Source organism: Notothenia rossii (genome assembly GCF_949606895.1).
Source record: "Notothenia rossii genome assembly, chromosome: 2".
In the NCBI taxonomy this organism is placed as follows: Eukaryota; Metazoa; Chordata; class Actinopteri; order Perciformes; family Nototheniidae; genus Notothenia; species Notothenia rossii.
In genome coordinates, this window is record NC_136904.1 from 66,899,182 (window position 1) to 66,924,926 (window position 25,745).

Sequence of the window (25,745 nt, forward strand, 5' to 3'; positions counted from 1 at the left end):
GTCTCACTACAGAGTTCATAAGAGGTCACACTGTACTGTTCTTTTTAATATTGTAGTTGTAAGACGATTTTGATAAAGATCTGAATCTTAGGCTATTTAACTATTTTAATATATATTTTTGCTGCTGTAGTTATTTGCTACAATTTTAAGTGAAGTAAATCACAGAAAAGTGTGGCACTGTTTCACGTATATCTATTAGTTTTAAACTTTGAATATCATTCGTACATACCTTGGTCAAATCTCTTTAACAACAACATTTAAGGTATACTTATCCTTAAAAGTGCTTAAATGTCAGATGACAAATAGTTTCATCGAATCAGATCAATATCAGTTCCAGCTTTGAAAAAAATCTGACAGATTGTAGTTTTGTTAGTTACGTCCACTCCCCAACTTGTTTGAAAGACATAACATATTTAATAATGGTAGACCACAATTAAAGATTCATAAAGTCAACGATAAAAGTAATCTAAGGTATACACGATAATACTGAAAGTTTTACAAAAGGGCAAACTCAACAACTTTTACAGGAATGCTCATTTCTCCAGAGAAAGATAGCGCGGGTGGGCTTGATGAGTATCCTCATAAACACGGAGTCAGTGGCTCAGAACTGCTGAAAGGGGATTTCATTCGGCTGAAGGACACTCCTGGGAACCTTTCCTTGCAAGCATCTCAGGCACTACCCCAACATAAAACAGGGGTATGAAATGCTTCACTACACTGTCCCTTCATCAGCATGTGTGGCATATAGAATGAATTTCAATGACAACTTGACATTTTCTGGGGGCGCAGAAAAGTGTTTCAAGAGGATGGAATCCACTGATCCCAGCTGAGAGCTAAGGTGCTATGCACAAATGTATTACATGGCCTTCAAATCCTTCCTTTGAAACGTCTGAGCATATCCAAAGACATCTGAGGGGAGACGCAGAGGCATATAGAGCTGGTAGCAGGTAGAACACTGTTTGTGTACCCATAAAATACACCCGAAAGAGTTCATCCACCCGTCGCCAACTCCTCTAGAATCCCCTCAGCCTAGCATGATAATTAGACTGAAGTTCAATGTAGTTTCACCTCAAACGGATGTATGCAACTGTGATGTCTAGCTGTAGATGGACTACAATAAGCCTCACAACACCTTTTAATGTTCAATATTTTTCCCTGGAGCCGCCACCCCATATGAAAAGGCTGCTAGAAACTCTACTAGAGACTTTATCTAAGTTGGTCAGAACAGTGGATCTGCATTACAAAACAGCATTGACATTTCAGCAATAGGGACAAAATGTTTACATACGATATACCCATATTTTTACTTTCAAGGGAAAAAGCCTTTAGCAGCCCTTGGATGTTGGACTTGTGGATGGGGAGGAAAAGGAATGTAGATAGCTCTGCAGTATATATATATATATATTAGGGATGGGAACGATTAATCGAATATTCAAAATTATTCAGGTATTCAGGTATTCGAATATGAGTCATACATATTTTTATTGTAATTTTTTTTCTTTTTGGGAGGGGTGCCTAAGTTGATTACATATTATCAAATGGAATAATTCAATGAATATAACAGTGCCATAGCTAAATGTGTTAGGTCTAAAGGTGTGTTTTGCTCGTCTCCGTTCTTAAACAAGAATGAGTATTGAATAGCTGCATTCTGTGCATAGGCCCTGTTTTAGGTTGTTGATCTCTGTTGTAATAGTGTTAATTTTTTCCCACATTATTATTATTTTTTATAGGATATGTACATTTCGGTTAATCGGTTAACTGTTTTTTTACTTTCAAAATTCCCATCCCTAATATATATATTTACTTCCACCTTTAATACTTCCCACTTGCCGCTATATTGTTAAACTGTTACCGGTATTGGATGTGTATATTGTAAATTGTGAAATTTCTAGTTCTATCCTTAATATTTGTATGCATTCTTCTTTATTGATATTATATCTTTGGCTCTTTACTTGCTGTTACAAATGTAAATGTTCCCCCTGTGGGATGAATACATGTATTCTGATTTTCTGATTCTGATCAAGAATGACTGCAGAGGGAATCACATGGATGGAAAAAATTGGACAGTAAGTCCCCTGTTCCTTTCCCATCAACTGTCAACATGAGATTCTTCAAACCATGATCAATCCATAACTGTGGGATTTGACGCCAAACCATGATTGGTCCCTAACCAAACCTAACTAACCTTATTGGTTAGTATGTCAGATTAGACACAGCTTCACAGCTTTATTTTTTAAACTGATAGGTCACAGACAAATATTGTTTCACTGCTGATAATGGATCATCAGATTACACAACACTTAACTGTTGTTCTGGAGGGCCATGTCTTTTTTTGTTTAATTGAACTTGTTATAGTTTCTATGGTTTTTTCAATTGTATTATTTTAATAATATTAAATTATCTAAGAAATAAGTTAATACTTGTCAGGAAGAACTGGATGCTTGATTCTCATCATGCTCGGATTTTTATTGTCAATGGCCACTTAAATGTAAAGTCAGGTTTTCGCTGAACATATTCAGGTGACATACTTAAAGATGTACCCCGAGGGATATTGCTTGAGTGATCAATAATACATGGTTTGTGTAATGTAGGACTATTCAATTCATCCTTCTAACCTATTTTTTCAAGTGTGCCATATTTCTTTTTCTGTATTTATCTGTCAGATGGTATTCCCAGACTCCTTGACCTAGAAATCCACAGGTTTCTGGGTTAAGCCGTGGATATCCACTAAACCTAGAAACGAAACTGGTGTTTGTGATAATCTATTTTCTCCCCATCATTTTCTTTTTCCAAACACACAGGCGTAAGCAGCAAAACTGCACACCAACTGATCAATACTTTCGACTCTACGCTTGAAAGCTAACTTGACAATATTGCTCCACTCAGGACAAAAAAGACATTATGTGGTAAGGCATCACTGTGATCAGGCAGGTTGGTGACGTTTTTGAAAAGAGCAGCAGAGCAGCAAGAAGAAAATGGAAGCATTATGGTATACAGTATATAAAGAATCAATAGTTAAATTGATTACAACTATGCTGTTCACTCAGCTAGTGGAGCTAATGTCTGCAGGGTTGTTGCACAGGCTTCTAGCCCCTATTTTCCTCTTCCACTTTTTCCAACCAAACCCACAATTAGTCACACATTAGAGCAAAGTCACCACTACTGCAGACTTTTCTTATTGAAGCTTAATTAACTGTCCAACAACAAACATAAGCACCACTCCATTTCAAGGTAACTGAGAGATCAAATTAATCAAATCAACAACTTCCGAGGTGAAAATAAAAATTATGTGCGTGGTATACTTTCTGTCACTTTGCGGAGTTAATTGCAGCACACGCTGCTCTAACCGTAATAATTAGATGTGACATTTAACACATCAATGTTGATTCTTTCAGGTTTCACTGAAATGTGAATATTAATGTGTATTTGAGACACATATTACTGAAGGAAAAATATTGTGTTAGCCATGAAGGATATACTTATGATACTACTGTATACCTCAGTTTTATGTTTCTACAAAGTACTTTTATGACACCACTTGATTTACAAAGCTTGGCAGTTCAATTCTTCCGGATAGTGAGACCTTTACTATGTTTTGTGTCAATGAGAGGATAAGTGTTATCCACACAGTCCACCAATAAAGGTATTTTCACTTATCCTGCCTGAATACACCCCTAAAGACTATGTTGCAAACCTCTTGTTATTTTTGCATTTTTTGTCGTATCTGATGTGTCCTCCATGATAATATCTGGCAGTTGGATCTAGTATGTTGTGTTGCATTTCATGTTGCAAGTGCTTTCAAAAAATGTGATTCAATATTTAGTTTGTTATTATGAGTGAGTAGCAATAAGGTGAAGACCAGACCAAGTTGGACAGTATTTAGAGTAATTGGACACAATTTAAAAGAGCAACTTCCAGGTTAAAGACACCTGTGAATAAATGTGTAGGAAAATGATGTATACACTAGATTTAAAAAAAAATATACAGAAATATACACTACAGTGACATCTGGCGTCGTTTTTGTAAGAAATGTTCACTTCCGCATAAAAAAGCCTCGGCACGTGACCTTCCGTGTGTGACGTAACACAGGGGAAACAAGGGGGAGAGCGGCCGGTATAACGTATTAATAAACATGGATCCCAATGCTAGTTTCGACACAGAAGACACAGAAGAAGTTGAACATGAATATTCGAATGCATATGACGGACCACAACCTTATAATTATGAGCCTGCTAGGCGTCCAAGAGACCAGGAGCAGCCAAGGATTAGAAGAAATAACGGCCATCGGAGAGAAATTGAGCTGTGGTGTGAGGAGAACCAGTGGAGAACTGGGCAGCTATCTTGGTGAGTGACCGGCGTTAGCTACAGAATGTTAGCTAACGTCACATCACAACATTGTAAAGTTAGCTATCATATATCAGGCTATAACTAAAGCAGCATTGATAATATAGTAACGTTACTGGCAGGACTGTTGATACTGATCCATAACAGAAACTAATGCGCAAGTATCAGCCGTATCTCCCGTTACCTAATGCAACTCCACACTCCGGTGCTGTGTATCGGAGGAGAGACGCGAGATACGGCTGATACTTGACGATCTGGCGGAGAAAGGTTGTGGAGCCTCCGTTGATATGCCGTTGTAAATGGCTTGATGGAAAGCAGGTGTGTAGTCGGGGAGGGTGCACCACTGATTGCAGCAGGTGAGTGGAGGTTGAGCCGGGAGCCAGGAGTGACAGCCACCACGCACACACAAACGACACAGACAGGGGGAAACAAACAAACACAAAGGAGACGGTTGGAGCAGTACAGCCACCACAGCGTTACCTAATGCAACTCCACACTACGTCTTACGGTGCCGTGCACCGGAGGGGAGAGAGAGAGAGCAGCGAAGGGGGGGGGGGGGAGAGAGAAGTAATATGGTTTCCTGATAAAGCTGTGGAGAGTATGTGCTGCAGGGAGGTGGATGCACAACGCACCCAGGAACGAACGCTAGCTCAGGTCCTTTTTACTGTGGACTCGATGTCCTGACAGGCTGGTATTTGTGCAACCTGCACAAACACAATACTGCACCATGATTACAAATGGTGAAATACAATGTAAAACTAACGAAAAATACCAGCTCCTTAAAACACAACCGCTCTACTTAACGCAACTCTACTATACCCGCGGTCAGAGAGCGGAGATGTTTACCCTTTGTGATGTAATATGACGCGTTTGACGTATGAACTTAAAAAAAAGCTGTTTTTAAGAGCAGAGCTCAAAATTGCTCGTTTCCCTCTGAATTCCTGCCCTTATGTCTCGTAAAACATATCAAATCTTGCATTCACTTTTTTAATTGTAATTTTCAAGCAAGTTTAAGCATAAATTTAGACAAAATAAAAACCTGCAAGATGCTCTTTAAGTACTCTACTGTAATTAAATCCTAACTTGATCTTTTGTATTTTTAGGAGGGCACCTTTGTTGCATTATATTTAAATATGAAAGCAAATGCAGGCAAAACTATTGTGTTCAAGCTGATTTCAAACGTATTTAGAACTTGGCATTTCACAGACCATTCCTCTGAGACTGCTGGATTTTTCCTGTGTGTTTGCGTGTGTGTCTACGTTTCAGAACCCTGTGCTATAGACTCCCGCTGGGACAGCCCTGCAACCTTCTATCTTTATTTATTTCAAGGCTGTGACGAGATTTACCCTTTAAAATGTAAAAATTGCCCTTCCTTCGAATTTAAATGATGCATTTCAGTTGAAGTAATCACAACAACAGAATGCATATTATTAGGGATTCTCTATACGCGCTGGCGGTTAGGTTGCCCAGCCTTAGCGCAAACACACAAAGAGGTACGCAGACTACGCATACACACAAACCAACCAAGACACATCCTTCATCCACAGAGACCTGACTGATAGCCTGATCCATTTCCTGTATCCATTAGAGGCGGCTCTAGATTATGCAATCCATCCCAAGGCTATCATCCACCTCTATCAATAATAAACATCTCCAAGAAACTAGGGCTAGCCTCGGAGGAAGTAGACGGCACCGCCCAGCACGTTCTACTTCTGATGAAACCCACTCACTGCTACTGAGCCTCGCATTTGCTTTCTACACGACTTGCCTTCAGTACTCGGGGCCCCCAGGCGCAATCTTTACTTATGCCTTCTCGCACTTATCAAAGCTGCAGCTTTATCAGCTCTGACAGAGACGTCTTTTGAGCTTCTGGTGGTGGCATTGAGCACCTGTGGCTCCTGACAAGAGACAGACGCTCTCGTCCAAGATTCCTCTGCGTCCCTGATGCGCCTTCTTTCCTTTATATTAGCAAACCCTGTATGTCATCTGAATGAAATCTGGGACAGCATTCATGACATGACCTTATGCCGGGGTGAGATAGTAAGGGAGCTAAGAAAGGGAGTGTGCATTAAAACAGAAAATTGCTGTGCTTGAAGTAAGTAAATAGATACAATTCTATTTGAGATTTTCATATGAAGATACTGTCACAGGTTAATCTATTGCATCACTCACTGAGGCCAATCAACCTGAGTCTTTACAAAATATAAGAAAATCTGTGAAGAAAGTACTGTTGAGTGAGTATTGGGAGTTGGTAGCATAATGATAATATGAATCAGTACCATTACCATTGTAGAAAAAGAAAATGCAATGAGAAGACATAATCTTAAGAGCACCATTCAAACCTTAACACGGAAAAAAAAATGGGAATATGGAATTTATGGTAAAACATATTGCAAAGACAAGATGAAATGGCAAACAATCAGCTCTAACAAAGAGAGGAAATAATAAACTTGCCTGCCATGTTATTTGTGTATTTTTGATTGAAGCAATCCTATTTTCTTCTCATGAATGTTATTACTGTTATTTAATTGTATTATGGGATGGGAATGACATCTTCCTAACACTGCTGTGTCCTTATTTGTGTCTCCTGCCTGTGTTAAATAAATAATAATTAAAAAACGAAATGAATGTATGCTACTTAAAGTAAAAGTTGTGCAGAATTGCTTTTCTCTACATTTGTTTGGCCCTTTATTGATAATTCAATCGATGTTTTTAATTGATGACTCAAATGATTTACCTGACAAAAACACATGTCCATAGCCTAAATACGGTATTCATACTTGGGTAGAAAAGAAGATGGATCAAGTAATTTCTTTAGAGTTTACTTCCCTAAGATATGTATTATGGTGAGCCACATCACTGCCCTTTTGAAACAAGATGTCGAGAAGTCAGGTCGCTTGGAACAAAGCATTCAACTAATTATCTTCTCTAACATTCATCTATTGAAATCAGATAATGACACCTGTAATGGTGGGGAAAAGGTTCACAACGGTAGGATTGGACAACATGTGTTGAATCCATAAAGGTCAACCTGTTGTTTCCTGTGTCACTGTGTTGAAACAGGTATTTGTCAGATTATTAGCCTCATGCTGTGGGACTGACCTTCTTACATGTGGGAAACCGGGGCAACCAACGCCCTAATGATGGTTCAGTGTGGAAGAAAAGCAGTAGTGTGGTAGATGTGTCTGAGATAAAGATCTCCGGCCGAGATGGGCCAATTATATTAATCAATTATTTCAAACTTGGTTTCCCGGAGAGATTGTTCTTGATGTAGTGCCAACTGAAAAAGAGTTGCAGACAAATGCTACATTCCACAGGCCAAGAAAAGTTGTATTGTCCTTTAGAAATAGGTGAGCCAAACCATTCCAACCATACCTAAGACACTCAGAAGCAGTCGATGTCGAAGAAGGTGAATGTAAAAAGAAACCAACAAAAAATACAATAGATCCCTGAAGAGCGTCGTCAGAGGGACACATCTGTGGCACTGTCTTGTTTTCCACTGACCTCCTGGACAGAGGGTCAGTCAAACGCTTTCGGGATAAGTGACAAACTCTTCTCCCATGATGCCTTGCTCTGTTTACGAACATTGGTCAAGTCCAAACACAATGGAAGGAAAGACAAAGAGATGACAAAAACATTGCAGGGTGAGCTATTTGGACAAGCGAGGGATAGACAGAGAGAGCAATGGAAAACAAGGGGGAGTTACTATGACAACGGGAAGATGGAGAGAGATAGAGGGTGACTGGGAGGTGGCTGGCTTGTGCTTCTGCTCTTTAACCGCTTGGCAGTCTTCTCTTGATTAGGGCCTAGCCCGCAGGTCCCTGCGGAGTCTCACCAGCAGAGTCACATGAGACAAGCTCCTCTGTAATAGTGTCTGACAGGGCAGCAGAGCCACAGTGGAGCTGACACAGATGCTCCGTTTTTCAGGAGAGACGCCCGGCACAACTCCCGGATAAGGCAACATACCCAAATGTAGTAGAAATTAATTTAGTCATTGATAAATGTATTAAATATACAGTATGCCTTGGTGATGGAGTTGAGGTGAAAAGAGCCAGCCTCTCTTGGGCAAATTCTGCCTCATTGCGGTGTTTTAATCAAATTCTAATTAGGACAAAAAAATCTAATTGAATAACGGGATCAAAACCTATTCCAATAATGTACCGTGCATTAATACAGATGCCCCCAGATGATAAACTAACAAATTATGCATTTTAAAACTAATAAGTTAGGAAACACAACATCAAAGAGAGTGTAATAATTGAGGAAATGCAACATCATGTAAAAACAGAAAACATAGCAAAATAACAAACTAAAAACATATAACAATCAAGCCCTGGTTAGTGAAAGTGGCGCCATCAGTGGCACACAGAACCACAAAGGAGAGAGCGACCTCTAAAGAGAAAAATTAGCACCATGCACTTGAACACTTTTGGACAAATTAATATCACTTAATCTTCCCCATTACTGTGTTTGCAGCAGCACATTGCTTTAACTGTGGAGAAATCCAGTTCAATGTTATAGCACCTCGGTCTCCACACACATTTATACAAATCATACATGCTGTTTACTAAATTATTAATAAAGAAATCCCTGTCCGAGAGACAATGTATGGATGTATGGTAAACTAAATAGTACATAATGGCAAACAAACTAAATATTGTCAACTGTCAATTGTCAATTGTCAATTGCTCACTCCATGAAACACACCAGCGTGTGACAAACGCTCAATTCCTTCATTATCACCTGCTTTGTTAGAGCTGCATGCTTTCAGATATTCAGCCCAAGTAAATGGGGTTCAGAAACTTGGGTTCATCTTGCTCACTGTAATTGGTAGATTTTCCATGCAAACACAAGAGGAGGTGTTTTCTCACCACAGAGCAATTTGACGGGAGAAATGGGAAAACCTGAGCAATAAATGTACCCAAATTACGAGAAAAGCAAACACACTTTCTCACAGTTGGTGTTTGGCCCTGTGGATCATTTTGGTTGTCTATGTTGTGGTGTTGAGATATCCAACTCTGATACTTCTGTTGCCATTCTAATATAACTGAAGATAATCGGAATTCACCTTTCTTTCACAAAAGAAATTACAATTTAAAACTCAGTAACCTTTACAAGAACTATTGAGGATAATCAAAAGTGCTCCACTTTCTGTATAAAGTAATTTCAATCATCTTAAAGCAGAACAAAATGCTTAGAACTACACCATTTCAATCACCACAATTATAATGCAGTTGCAGCAGAAATCTCCGATGGATATTTTAAAACCTCAGCAGATAAAACCAAATCCATCTGCATGGACGGAAGCCACTAGGAGTAGATTGTAAAATATGTATTTTTTAATTTGGATGAACTGAAAATCGAACGCTTTTAACAGTCTTACAAGCACAGAGAATCTCGCTTAAGGACAACATGCAGTGCAGAAGACATTGGGAAAAGACAGGGAAGGGAGGGATGGCTGGCAATGTGGAAACTGTATGATATGCAAGGTTGAATGCGTTGGGACAAAGAGGATTAGGCTATGTTAAATACTGATAAATAAATCCAGTGTTTATCATTTGTAAAAGAGGACAACATTAAACGCTCAGCAAAGAAAACAGGGCATTGAATCGACTTTATTAACAGCCAACAGCATTATCAAATCAGTTGTCTTTCTTAAAATGTCTTTGTTAGCATTTGTAGAATTGTAAAAAACCTCAATAATCTAATGAAAGAAGACCAGTTGTATATACATGCAAATACCTCCTAAATGAGCACTAATCGTTTTGTTTTTATTAGCAACACAAACAACCCTAGGAAACGCGAGGTACACGTAACAGTACAATTGTAATGCTACAGTTATGAGAGAATTTTTAACTAATGTTGTGTTATTAGTTCTTGTGGGAAAAAACTGCTTCAAAATAATGTTCATGTTTTTTGTTCTCGCTATGATTTATTTTAGAAGCTTTGCCTCATCCCTCTGTGATTTACGGAGTTTCATGATGAACAGAAAGCTTAACCTGTTGCTAAATTGAGGCTAACTGATGCTAACAGTAGCTGTAAGCTCAGTCAGTGATTCTGCCACAACTTAGAACTCACAATAAAGCACTTGAGCTTCGGACTGCTGGACGAAGGATGTTTTCAGTCCTATGGACAACAGACCTGGTTAGTCATATAAGCTAACTAGCTGTGTCTTGTGTTGTTGCACTTGAATTCAGTTTGGCTGTGTTAGCAAAGTTGTCCACTTGCCAGCATTTGATTATTAATGGAATCATTACAAATGTACATATAACATTACAGCTGTATCTACCGCAGCAGTGTGAAACTGAATTGCACACTTTAGGGGTACTCAATCAAAAATAAACTGATTTACTGTGGAAAAAATATTTTTTTTTAGGCTTGTGGACGCTGGAGATAAACTTGCTTTTACATGAAGAAATATCAAAGGTATCAAACTACCATTGGGTCAATGTGGCCATTAAACAAATCAACAGTAAACAATCTGCTACAAAAGCTGTTAAAAAAGTACTTATTTTCAAAAAGTCGGGCTTATCCAATTGCCTTTAGCCTTTAGCTGTGGCTTCAAAATAAAGTGAAGGTCCTTCTTCAGCGATCTCATTGCAGTAACTGATTTTGTCCAGCCCTGAGATGAGGTTGGCCTTTTACATTCTGTCTCGTTCGTCACAGATAAATGCTTATCATCATCTTTGGCAGGGTCTCTGCTGTTACAGCTTCCAAGTGCAGCCGCTTATATGGGCTTGCATCAGTAAAATAAATTCACCATTACTCAAAATCTCAGCCCCTGTCCGTTCACATGGCCTTGGATAAAAGGATGGTAAATGAATGCAAATATATGGAATGGGGTCTGCATCAGACGCTGGTGTCAGTACCACCTGGACCTCGGTGAATGTGTGTGTAGCTGTGTAACCCTATCATTATTTTACATTGTATCGTATAAGCCTATTTGTGTGGAGGTGGAGAGTAAGATGGAGTAAGATGGAGGGAGAGGGCGGTTTAGCACTTTAAGGAGCTAAGCGTTTGTGGCCTGTGCGTGTTTTCTGAAAGGTGCACTCCAAAGCATTTTCACAAGTCCTTGTTTAGTGCAATGTGAAGGACGCACTGCCCTTCCACACCCTTCCATCAACATCATGAACCCACATTAGCGCTCATTCCTCTTTGTAGTGCTGCGAGCTTCAGCAGGCCAGCCATCACAACCCAAACATTAGGACGGCTTCCGGCAGTGAAAGGTGGCAGAGCAACTTGAGGTCAGGCATTACAGCGAATAGTATCCACATCAACTAATCAGCAGGGAGTATATTGAAGACCAAATGTGCTGCCAGCATTACCCGAAGTTCTTTTATATGAAGTCAATAACCATGCAATGCTGACTGGATGTACTTTAAGATGTCGGATGCTCATTATGATGTCAGAGGTTACTATCTCCAAATGACTATACGCCATTAATGTGTGAACTAATTTGACATAAGCTGATATGTTCCCAGTCTGTGAAGCTGTGAAGTACATTTACTCATCTTCCCACGTCCAGTGCACCAAACACGTCTACATATGCCCACTACGACCTGATCAATGCTAAGGGTGTAAATCACTAGTTGAATGCAGATATCGCACAATATCGATTCTAGCGTAGGACAATGTTTGCCATAATACAACTTTGATTCATTTCATTTCAGTGGTCTGTTATCAATATGAGACCATATAGCATGCCCATTTCACACCATCAGTTACATTTATATCAACTCACAAAAAGCATTTAAATATGATTTTACAATTTTAGGACCTGGCTCTGTAGGAACCATTGGAATCAAATGATGAAAAACGTGCCATGGAAACTTCAAAATAAAGGCATTCACTAAAGTTGATGTGTATCGATGTGGTTGCTTTTTATAGATGACATTGGATTGTTGACATTTACATCAATCCAGATTGAAGGATTGTTACAGCTCTGATCAATACTGGATTTTAAAAACACAGATATTGATATTTGGGAATGGAAGAAATCTGATGTAGTATTTGTAATTTTAGAATTTATTGGACGAAAGTAATTTTGTTTTAACATAAACACATAATACACTTTTTTTGTGACTATGATACATACTGATGGGACATTTTAAAATCTAAAATAGAACTCACAATGTTCTCTCGTGGATAATTCAAGGAATGGGGAAACTGTTTCAAAGTGACTCTAAACCTAGTTTGGTATATCTGTACTGCAATGTGTTGTAACTCATTGGCTGACATACAAACGGATACTTATATATTTCCGCAATCAGCTTTTATTTGGGATTATATAACCATAGACATTACTTTTTTGGCAGGAAATGAAATGACAGAAATTGAACACCAGATTTAGCTGTTAAATCCAGTGAGATTAGTTGTATCCGGGAGCTAACATCCCTGACATTTTTGAAAAAGCAGGCTTAGAGAAAAAGGTACACCAAGTCTAAATGACAAAATGGGACTACAAAGTTAAGTTGAGGCAACTAAAACGATTTGGTTTTAAAGTCAGGTGGAGATCATGGTAATGGTTTTCTTTTGTGGGAGAACAACATTATCCATTAAAACATTTTCATGACTGCATTTGTGTTAAATGTTCCAATATAACCAATGATACTGCAAGTGTTTAATTTATATGTGCTCCGGCAATATCTGTGAATGAAACAAATAATACATTTCTGTGAATGCAATGTCAATAATGGATGTTTTACTACACTATTCGAAGCACTTTTGAATAAAATCATCAGAGCATTTCTGTTTAAAAAATAGCCCTCACATCAAATTCTCCGAGTTAACATTGATTTTATTGCCTTTTTCATTTAAATGTAACTACCCTATAAACACTATCCTGCACCCATACCACTATGGTGGATATTTTCTTTAATGCAGTTTGAAAATCTTTCTTGAAGCGTGTAATCACAATAACTATTGCCTTTTGCTTTTAATGGATCACCTGTTAATTATTTGTAGTGCTTTTACTCACAGAAATGTGGAAATGCTCACTGACACAATCATTCATGTGCACTTGAATGAACATTTCTATGTCATTTAGCCCAAATGACAATCATCACCATCATTCAATACAGTGTAATGAACTGAACTACCCCAAAAAATCTCAACAAACAAGCTCGATGTCCTCTACGACGACATTTTAAGCATCCTCCCTACAAGCCCAAAGCCAGAAACAGGGCCTGGGAAATCAAACCACACCACCATGAGCCTGTGAATCACTGCATACAATTGGGAGTATTTGTCTTGTTTATTCTGCAAAACATTCAAAACAACACAGCACCATTCTTGGGTTGAACCCAAATATATCCTACCAGGCTGCAGGCTATGTCTCTGGCGCCACAATTCTGTGCCCTGACTGTGAACCAAAACTCATGCAGACATTATTAAGCCGTATTATATCAGGACAACTCAGTTCGTGCGAGGTTACTCCTGCCAACCACAGAAAAATAATTTGCAGCGAACTTCAATGTACTTGTTTCATTGACACATTTAGTAAATCTTTCCTATTTAGAAAACTGGAAGTACTTTTGGCCTGTTGTCAGCAGCCCTGAGCTGTAAGTAATCCTGACTTACATCACCCATCACATTACATCTGCTGTGTTCACATATGTCTCCCATTCATCTGCAAAATCTTCCGCAGGAGAATCCTTAAAATCTTGGACGTCTGCACTAGTATTCCACTAACAATCTGCTGCATCTCATTTGTACACATCCTGCTGTGTCTATTCCAGAACTACACACTGAGATGTCCAACTCCCTGCCCTTTACGACTTGAACGCCTTTCAAACAAATGTCAACATCAAGACTCTTTTCCGCAAATTGAACTTAAGCACAAAAGATGTGCTGGCACATGTTTTTATTGGATGCATCGGGTGCGTTTTCTGCCAATAATCTTTTTTCTCGTTTTGATGAATTTTTCTATAGTTGGCCCTTTTCCCTAACTGTTGGCAGATTGTCATTAATTCACAAGATTTAATGCACAATGTTCAAAAACGTATGGTCAACTACTGTCATAGATTTTTTTCTTTAGATTTCAACTTTCTTAATAACTTCATAGTTGAAAAGAATACTAAGTTGGAAAATGATGATTTAAAAAAGATGGACAATATTAATATTTACAGTTTTAATTCAAATCCTATTCCAGAGCATGCATGTATGGATTATTTTGCTCCTCATTGGTTAATGGGTAAATTCCACCACCCTACTCTACACTACTTTCTGTCTTTCACATGTCATTCAAGTATTTTTGAGAAATGACTGCCCAATAAACTTTTAAAGATACACATTTGCACACTTTTTATTGGATACATTTGTCAAGGCAACAGCTTAATGTTATGCAATTAACTTGTCAAATGTTTTAGAAAAATGTTAGCATACCAGAAGACTCTATGTTTGAAGACCTGTCATGATAGACAATTTTGTTGATTGAAATTGTCCCAGAAATAAATACAAAGAATGTTGTAAAATGTATCAATTTGACAATGATAACATAAGAAAATATAATGCAAATTCACCTTTTCAAAGATCAGTGAAATCTAGACATTGGAATTGGGATGCAAAAAAAAGGAAAAAAAATCCTAAATAAACAAATCAAAGAAAATGGCTCTGTTGACATTATTATGGATGTAATGCCCAAGACGCCAATGAAAAACCTTGTTGGAAAAATATTGGTGACAACTATATGTAAACAAACACATGGCTAATATAGAGGCAAGTGAAAATGATTGAGGTAATGTCTATATATTGTACAATAAGTCAATAACGTAATCGCAACAGGACAATCTGTTGGCAATGGAAAACATTTCTGTATCTTGTATCCAACCTGCATTCATATAGAACTCAAGGCAACATTTTCTGGAACAAAACGGTACAAAATATAGCAGAAAATCAGAGCTGCATACTGTACAGTGTTGTAATGAGAAACACTGTACGTGCCTCCCAAACCACAGGAATATATTACAAAACACCAGAAAGGAATGAGATGTGCCATTTAGCCTTTGGTGGGCAGTTCTAGTTGAAGTGCTTCAGCGCCATGAGCACACATATTTTTAGAATGGGCGACTCTTTTGGGAATCAGCACTGCGACCTGACATTAACAAAACCAAAATGGCAACAATAGCTATCCCCAACAGCTATTGTGAGATGAATTACAAAGGACTGTTAGTGATTAGTCAAGCTACGGCGTTCGTAGAAAAAACTCATTTTCAGGTACGAGAGAGTGCGTTGCTCTGTAGCTATTTGACTCCGCTTAGTGAGTGAAAGTCTTGGCTCTTTCAAGGGCCAGTGTGAGACGAATCTAATGCATCTTGGCAATGAATAGTGTCCATTGATTCCAACACATCAAACTCACTTCCTCCTCACAGAGCTCCTTGCATGTCTCTTCCTTGGAGTTTTTCGTCTGTGTGTGAGAGTTTGCACGCACACATCCATATATTCTGCTAGAACAAAGAAAATCCATCCAAGACTAGAATCTATACAACTTTCATGTCCCTGCTAACAGTGCTCAATGAACTGCCGCTATGAGACGAATCTTGGACCCATTTATTTGACACTGATTGAGAGTGACTGATTATTCCGGTACAAAGCAACAGTTGCTAGGCTAGGAAGGTCATATTTACGTTTTGACTGATGAAACAAAGGTATCCGGTAAAACCTCCCCCACAAACAAACAGAAGATGCATGGATGAGCTGACCTCAGACCTGCGGTATTAAGCAAGAAATTGTGGTCTAACCTGCTCTTTTCTAAAGGCATAGAGAGCTGCTCGGTGTACAGCGACAGCACTATCAGTGTGAGATCTCCTGAAGAGGAATGGAGCTGTAATGTCATTTATCTGCAAGGCCTCTGTTAACGTTGGCTCCCAGGGAAGTACGAAATTGAGATAAAAGCTGGTGACCAATCGAGTGTCAGCCTGCCGAGTGCCTGGCTGCGCTGATGACGCTCTGATAAAAGCGACGGATGAGAACACATGCTACGTCTTTAGATCTCTGCGGCTTCATTTATGTAGGGCTCTGCATAGCGTATTAGTCTGGCAAACGTTACACTAAAATCAATACTCGGCTGACTGGTTTGCTCCTTATTTATTATCGGTGTGGTCGTAAAGTTAAGTATGAGTCATAATCAAGAAGGGTATAATTTCTCAGATTTATGCCATTAACGAGGGTCTTTCAGTTTTAGCCTTATCGGGGGAAGACTTGTTTATGAATGTGGAGAGTGAACAGTGGTCCAACATAGTCTAATACAATTTCACAAGGAGCCGTAAACCACCACCCCTTGGGGCTAATATTGTCCAATCAAGACAATGGACTTCGATCTATGTTAATTGTATTTATACATGTAACCTTTCATCTCAACCATTTTCAAGTAAGTATATTTTAACGTAAGCTTTTTTTGCTCTTAAAGAGCACTTTCTGTGAATATCACGATGTGAACACTTGACAATTGAAACCTGTTAAGTTTCAAGTAGATACAGCAACATAATACCATTTAATAAAAGTATTAAACTGATCTAAGCTCCTCTGTTTCATGCATTTACTCTGTTGTTGATGTACTATGCAAGCATACACTAACCTTTGCTATATATTGGGTTCTAATCAAACATTTTTAGACTATAAGAAAGATGATTTATCTATTTGGCAAAATCTTGGACGAGTAATTTGGCAACCCACAACACTTGATTAATCGTTGACTAAACCAGATGTTATCGGTTATGGCTAATAACCTATTAAACCTAACTTTGGCTCGATGGATTGGTTAAAAAATGCTGTATTCCCCTCACTTGTTATTATTTTCCACTATCTAAAATGAAGTAGCCCATGTTAAGTCATCCAATGTTTTGTGAAAGACTTTTTTGAAATCTGGAATTTGGCATTTTGGCCAACGCCATCCTATTTTTTATGAACCAGAAGAGACATGAGAGGGTGGACCCGACATATGAACACTGAACAACATTTTTTTGCCAACATAAATATTACAGTTTGCCTTCATGAATGAATAACCTGCTTTAAAAAGGTAAAAATTATCAGACTAATACATCTAACTCCCCAACTGGATGTTAGCCATGCCCTAAATCATACCCATTTGATTGTCTCTTTGTACTAAATAGGACTTTAATCAACAAAATAAACATCATGCTTTACTGAGGGAGATTTGAACAGGAAAATGTTGAATAAATCAAGTGAGAAGTAGGGTTATTTTCTCGTGGACAGAATACAAATGGATTATCTACCCCAACCCTGCGTTGGCCAAAAGCGTAACAAAAAAAGCGTTTAATGTTGATCTCCAGACAGTGGAGTAATACTAGTCAAAGAATATGCCAGTCATAAACAGGGCTTTCTTAACAAACAATAACAGCTATTAATGAAATATTTGTGTAAGTAAGACTTTGTTACTATAGTGTTTTTTGAGCTAGTTAGTAATGCTAACGATTGCATCTTGTGTAAGTATATAAGACCCCGTTTAATCCATTCTTAACATTTTTTTTGTGCTTTTGCTTTCGAGTTGTTTCAAAAAAAGACAAACATTTCTCAACTGAATGCAGAGTATTGTTCCTTCTACAGCTCAATGCACACTGCTTCCACATGTGAGAAAATCCAAAGCTTGACAGCCCGTAAGCATTTACAGCTAAAGCTATAATAAGACAATCTGTGTTCGTACGGTCAGGGGCGCCGTAAGGGGGTGAAAGGTTAGGACGATTCTAAGGGCCCATGACTGACAGGGGCCCCAAACAATTTTAGAACATTAAGAAAAAATGTTTAAGTAACCTTTCATCAACCATCAACAATTAACATTAATATAACGTTAAATTCATAATGTACTCACTACACTTACGATTCATTTCACTTTTTGTCTGCCAAAAGTTAATTATTCAAAGCCTCTGTACACCCCTCTCTATTTACATGTAATGGTTTGGTCCTGCCTCCAAATGCTGTGCGGCACCGCACTTTCTGGCAGAGAGTGGGAGCATGTGAGGAGGGGTGCTAGTACTTATGTGTGTGCCATCTCTCAACCACTCACAAAGTCAAGCTTTCAAGTAAGAAAAGACAGGAGAGAGGGACTAAAGGGCGACAGTATGTCACCCAGTTTTTCAAAAGAAAAGGTGGGTGGTCCATGGTGGAAATTAGTCTGTTAGCTAAGCTTAGTCCATTGTAAATAATAATTGTAATGTTTTGCTGACATTAAGTACTGTCAATATCTTCACAGAAAACTCAGAGGTTTTTCATTTCCTTCCTCTTTTAGCTCACATTTAATAAATGCAGGTACATTTTTAGCAGCTATTCATACTAAATCAGTTGTCCCTCCCCCTGGTGTCAGGACCAACAGATCCATTTCTAGGCTCAGCAGCCCTGTCCCCCCATAAGGCTTTGCAGTCTTGCCATGCTGTCCATTGAAAGCCAGTTGGCTAGAAAGCTGGATTTCAAGGACTTGATCAGTGACTTTGCCTGTAAGAAGGCTAGGCGCTGGGCTCTTGGTGAAGGCTGAGCAAGGGCTCGTAATAACTGTTGAAGGGAAAGGCTATGGTAACGATATTGGATCACACAGAAGACGCATGATGAGAAAAAGACAGAACAGGTAATAGGCTCTAATTTAGCACCACCATCAGGCCTTTTCATTTCCATTTCCGTTTTGTTGTCCATTTACACTTTAATACCTGCTTATTTTGTAGTTGGTATGTATATTTTAATTGAAAAAATCTGCTGCTTATGTTATTTATTTTGTTATAGCATTTTATAAATGATAATATTGGTGTTAATGTTCACTTTATTTTAATTTAAGAGGTCATGTATATTTAAGTTATATTTATTTAGATTTATGAATGTTCCATTGAAAAATTTAATTAAAAAGGCATGTACACCACAAAAGATGACTATTGAGGTCTATTGTCAGGAATGTTAGTGTTATATCAAATAGTGAATTCTACTGCAGCAGAATGTTGCAATAGAATTTGCAGTCTGCACAGTGTTATATGTTCACCGCTCAGTGTCAGTAAATATTGTGCGGTTAGTATTGGACGACAAGATAGAGGCGAGCCTGTACAGGTAGAGTTATTTAAAGCATAAATGAGGGGGTTGGGTTCTGGAGGCGTGGTTACAGCAATTGTGCTTGGTTGGCGTGGCCTGGGCCTGGTGGTGGGGCCCGATGTGATATCTTTTCATGGGGCCCAAAATCCCTGGCGGTGCCCCTGCCTACGGTTTAATGTTATGAAATGCTTTCTCTTAAATGATGCGGTAAGCAGAAGGACATAATTATGTTGTCTAAACTGAGGCCGTTTTGCATTTCTATAGGTTGTTTAATGAACTTCCCATTAACACCAAACACACCTCAAAAGGAAAATAGAACAGTGAAAAAAAAGTATAAAAAGATCTTACCTTGAAGTCGCAAATGCATGTCACCATGTTCCCAATTCTTAGACATTCCCCATCGAACTTGCATGTGTTGGTGTCGCACAAGAACAGGTCTGTGTCGCGGTCATCAAAACCTGGAGGACCAAAGCCAACAAGAGACATCAGTGACTAAGTGTTTCTGTGTTCAGGCCTCAAGCAACTGTAACCTCGGCCCATCCAGGGTCGTCCATAATGAGTGTCCACCATTAGTCATGGCTCCCAAAGCACCATGCACTCTTTGATCACTTACTGTGCACTTTAAAAAAGACAATGCTAGTACACATGCTTGTCCTTAGCTGCCAAAATGATGAAAGACGGTTAAAAAAAAACCTGTCTCTGGAGGGATGAACAAAAGTTATTCCTTCATTTGGTGTTTGGATGATGGTGGTGGACAGCACTGATTAAATATATCGGCCCACAACGTCACATAGGCGGTAGCATTTGATTCTCTACTTGTTTATTTAGGTTTGTCCTGTGATATTTGTTTGTGTACAACAAGGTTGACTCTTGGGCGTTGTCCTGGAGAGGCAAACCTGGGATATGATCCGATTCAGGCTGCGTTAGGGATCTCAAATGACTCCAACAAAGCATCCTGAATCAAATCAAAGAGTCACATGGGCATGAGACTAGACTGAGCCCAGGGCTATTAGTCTACCTGAACTGATTGCTTACAAAAGACAACCTTATGTACATGCAGTCTTTTGCATTTCAAAAGTACATCTAAATGTGATTGAATTCCAGCTGAAATAGAGTCGGACATGTTTATTGTTGGAGCATTATGATTTATCCTTGGGGGGAATATTTGGCCAGCAGTATGATCTCATTAATTTCAAGGTAAAAGACGCAAAGGCTTTATTCCAATTTGCTATGTGGCTGAAGATTTGGCACAGAACACAAAACATTTCCAGTAGCATTACTTTTTATCAACTTTAAGACTTCAGCTGTTGGGGGGGGGTTATGAGCAAAAAGACTGCTCTGTTTATAATGACAAATTACTGACTGCTGATGATAACACATGGGTCGGATTACAGCCTGATTTGGGACGTTGTGCAGTAAATCATGATTTCTTTCTCTGACTATCAGATTGTTTAAACTATCTTTGGAGGGCTTAGTCTATAAGTCATTATTATGCATCTATACAATCTGCTACATCAGCTTTAAAATACACTAGAGCCTGACTGATACCAGCAGTTATGCAAATAAAAATTACATTGCACTCAGGAATGATATGCTGCTTTGCTGTTTGGAATGTAACCCTTATTTTTTCTTATGTTGAGCATCTTTGTTTAGCATCTATAATAATTGATTTGCAATTAAGTTTGGCATCACATGCAATTATCATTGCCAACTCTCTCTGTATTTTACTGTTGGCCTTGAATGTTTATCGGCCAATTTGTAGTTTCATGACGTAATTTAACTGTCACTTTTGATACACATGTGTTTCTTCCAAAGCGTCTTATTTGTATCTAAATTTGATTAAACGTCAACCACCGCCGTAAATCAAGTGCATCAGGGACACTTGAGCTCCTATATAACATATCAGTGTCTGTGTCTTACTATTTTGTGTCTCACTCGCCTGAATTAAAGAGAAATACATATGTAGCCAGAGATGTCCAACTCTTCAGCAAAACAGCAAAGAGAACTGTGGAAACTGATACAATGATAACAATGCAACACCTTATATATTACTGTTCCAGCTGATTAGGAGAGATTAACTTCAAATGTGGCTTTGCAGCAGCAACGTTAGGGCTTGGTAGTTTTAAACATTTAAAACCGTTTAATGAAGCATTAAATATGACAAATATTGTATTTCAAGAAAAGCCTGCAGTCCAGAATGTGTGGTGTAATTTGAATTTCAAGCAGAGGGTGAACAAAGATACTTATCTTTGATGTTCAAAGATGAACAATGTGCAGTTTTTGCCTTTATTTGTCTCAGTTCATGCTTGTAGCCTGACTGAAAATGGTTGCATGCAAGTTATTTTACCTTTTTGACTGAGATCAAGCAAATACTAATTGATGCTCCAACATCTCTTAGAAGAAATATATTTGAATGTCAGGTAATTTACCAGGCTGCAACTCGAGTATCAACAACTTCTAATTGAGTGTTAAATTGATCTCATACAGATACACTCTTTAGTGATTATGTTTTTAAAGTAGGGATGGGTATCAATAACCGGTAATAAATTGGTACTGGTACCTGATTGGTCAGCCTTATGATACTGGTAAGCTGCTGGACATCATGGCTGCTATCTGTATGTATGTTACGCTACGTTCTGGTTGGTGAGAAACACTCATGTGATGAAGGCGTTCGAACCATTTAAAATACTGAGCCTCATGTTTTAATGCTTTGATTCATTCTGAAATACCACAATAATAGCTGAATAAAAAACACATGAGACATCCAAAATCTTAGTTTATAAGTTATTTTGTTACCTTTTTTGTTTTTGTTCTTCTCAAAGACTTTAACAATACAGTTATTTATGTAAATAAATATATATTTAATCTTTCACATATTTTCACGCAACATCACGTTATTATTTGCACAAAATGATGAAGGTATGAGTAGAGTATCAATAAATACCAGTATCAATAAGCAGTGATGGTATCGATAAAATCCCAACGATACCTATCCCTATTCTACAGGGAGCAAACATGTCATGTTCAGCTTTAAAAGCTCTCTTGGAGAAGGTATGGTGTCACTGTCAGGCTCAAGGACACCTCCGCACCATGTCCTCTGACTCTCACAACCCACTATCACAGCATGTAGCTCTACTGTATGTTTTAGTCATACTTGTGTAAGGTTCAACCATCCTTCAAATAGTTGTATTCAAAAGACAGCCACCACACAATCAGTTGGCACAACAGAATGAAATAACACAAAAAGACATTCACAGTTGCACAAGTGATTCAACTCCATCAAAAGGAGCACTTTGAAATCACCCTTTTATATTTTTGTTCCAGGTCCTATCATACTTCAAGTTTAATGGTACTACATCCCTATTGCCCTGGTAAAAAACCGACAGATTCAATCACCAAAAGAAAGAAGAGAAACTCAACATCATCACGCTAGTCTTATTATATTGGAGACAGACTCTGCACCTTCTGTAACCTGACTCTAATAACCAATGCCCCTTTTCCACTTCTAAAAACCCTCCTTGGCATGGAACAACCCATCAGGCAATAATACCCCATGGAAAAGAGGCCCAGTGTTAAAACGAACCTGCCATTTGCCAGGGTCCTGAATGGCCATAAAGTGCAAGCTCTCCATGCAAATATACAATCATTGAGCCAAGAACAGGGACATGAGAGGTATTGACGCTTGGAGTGCATGGATGGAACAAAGCCCTTAGCCCAAAGAGGGCCATACCAGGCAATCTGGATAGCCCAAAACAAATTGGCACCCAGGCAACTGGCACTGTAATGCCCACTGGAGAGAGGCATTGTTATAATGACGATCATACCGCTGGCTAGGTGTATATAAATGGTTGGAACATTTCAGATCCTTTTTCTCACAAGCTTTGTAAGATGGGTTTGTTTTTGGTCACTCCAAGCTACTAATTTCATCGTTTGATTTTTTATTTTTTTGGACAGCAGGCAATTGTTTTTAAATGAAAGGAAAAAGAGAGAAAGTTAATCTTGAACATTCTGTTAATCCGTCTTCCTTACCAATAAACAGATGTGCAGCTTGGATATCTTCAGCAGACATGAGCAAGAAGAACACATGTATCACTTGTAAACAACAACTTAGGTATTCATTGCAGCTGGTTATATGAGCAACAGAGCAATCAAGACTGATAGATGAAATAAAAAGGACACTTTGTCGACACTAGAATGACAAAAGAGTGTTCCGCGGAATGTTTACAAGGACGCATCAGCTTTTGTTAGGGATGTCAAGCCTCTGAGTGAAACAAGTATAACACATAATAGAATAAATGTCCCAGATGATCACCTCTCAGAAAAATCTGGGCCAACAGGGTTTTGGTTCCAAAGAAAATAAACCACCAATCTCAATTATTTATATGACATTGATTGCTTTAAAGCGCCTGAAAATATAGATTTACAGAACTGTTACAACCTGGGAGGCAATTTCTCATACTTGTCAGCTAAGTTCTTGGGAACGCAATATTCTTAAAAAAATGTGGTTAGTGTCACAGTTATAAATGACACACAATCACCCACACATGCAAGTGCTACACTCCCTTTACAGAGAGGTAGCAACTGTTTAAAATTCAGCAATCGGACTGCATAATTTCAGAGAACATCAACAGCACTAGAGCAAGATTTGTTGTAAAAAAGCTTTCTTTACGCCACTAAAAAAGGAGCATAAGTCATTGCTAAAATAAGGGGAGATTCACTGCAGAGAAAAGTACATTGTCTATAAGAAACAGCTCAAAGTGTAGCTTAAATCTAAACATGATGAGTGAATTTCAAGCCGTTAGCTCCTTTTTAAATTCTTCACATTTACTCTGCTTCTTGGGTTTTCTAAACACAAATGGTTTTCCTTGTGGAGCAGGTAAAGAAGCGGTTGCCGACAGCTCTGCACACCCATGGATTTTTCAGAGAGGAGTGTAGCATCCACATCCACACCATTTAACAAAGTAAAGCATTTACTGTTATTGTCTCCAACACCTCAGATCCATTTCTGAGCTAAATCTCAGTTCTGACATCTACAGGGAGCCTGTCCAAAAAACTGCAGAAATAATAACGTGCCAGTGTAGTAAAAGAAACATTCTGAAAGGGGTCAGTAAGTGTTGCAAAACACTTTCCTTCAAACACTTTGGCAAAGAAAATCATGATTAAACTACATCCTCAAGATATGAATTATTTTTCAAAGATTAACATTCCCAATGTGCAGAACTAGGATCATCCCAAGATATAAATTCACCGTAACTGTCAGTATAACTGATAAGTCTTGATAAGTCAGTTAATCCATCAAAGTTTTTGAACACCAAACCATTTTTTGATACCAGGGGCTTTATTATTTCAGAAAGTGATTTGTTAAGAGTATTTTTAAACTAATCTATCGCAGTACACTTTATTTACATGTTTGTGAAGTACTTTTCTAACTGTAAACAAAGCAACTAGACATGGTGTCACATGTAAAGCTAGATCAAGTTATACAATATGAAATCTGACTCCTAATGCTAGTTTTCACGCTGATGAAGTAAGAAAATTATGTATCAATACGCACAAGATGGACTATATTTTACAAGCATTTTACCTGTGTTAAGGGACAAGATGAAGTTGTAGTGTGTCATGTTTTGACAATTTAATTCACAACGTTGTAAAGTTTGCTACCACATTACAGGCAGTACCAGAACTTGTAGTGAAAATAATAGTATTGTATAAGAAAACTATGAAATAGTCTACCCTTTTGCTGTCTTATATTTTGTTAATGCGGGTACTGATTGAAAGTAAGTTGTGTCTCACCAAGGGTAAATAAGGAAAACAGTTTAAAGTGTTTATTCCTGGTCTTTAGCATATATGGAGGCTTGTGGTGCAGTGGATAGAGCGTTGGTGTTCGGATCAGGGGAGCACAGGTTCAAACCCCACTGCAGTCATCATGTTGTTGAGTCCCTGGGACACTTCACCCCAAATTGCTCCTGTGGGGATTGTCGACAGTATTGAGTATGTAAGTCGCTTTGGATAAAAGCGTCTAACAAGTAACATGTCATGTAATGTGCCCATAATGCAGGCACACTAGAATTTCCTTGAACTGCTTGGTCTCAGTTTGCATGCAAACGGTTTACACACTTTTGATTTGTTAAGTAATTCAAACTTTTCGAACATAATTATTTAAATTAATGAAGTGCTATTTCAGTGTTCTTATTTGTGGGCCAATTGGCAAAATATGACGGACTTGGAAGATCTAAGTCCTCGGTTTGGCCAATATGTCCAATTGGTTCGATGCCTGGCGCAGTTCTCAAGTTCTCTTTACACATCTATGGTCTCACACATTCAAAATACAATCTGAAACCCTTTTATGGTGCACACAGCACAGTACGAGAAAGAGA

At 38.4% G+C, this 25,745-nt stretch overlaps 1 protein-coding gene across 2 annotated transcripts in view; it reads right to left on the bottom strand.

Annotated features, from left to right (window-relative positions):
- The window catches only part of LOC307030687 (tomoregulin-2-like), a 120,808-nt gene that overhangs the window by 89,060 nt on the left and 6,003 nt on the right, over nt 1–25,745 (bottom strand). For both annotated transcript variants that reach the window (XM_079667268.1, XM_079667267.1), the window contains exon 2: nt 19,717–19,826. In XM_079667268.1, the coding sequence (XP_079523394.1) occupies nt 19,717–19,826 (110 nt within the window). The remainder of the gene's footprint in view (nt 1–19,716; nt 19,827–25,745) is intronic.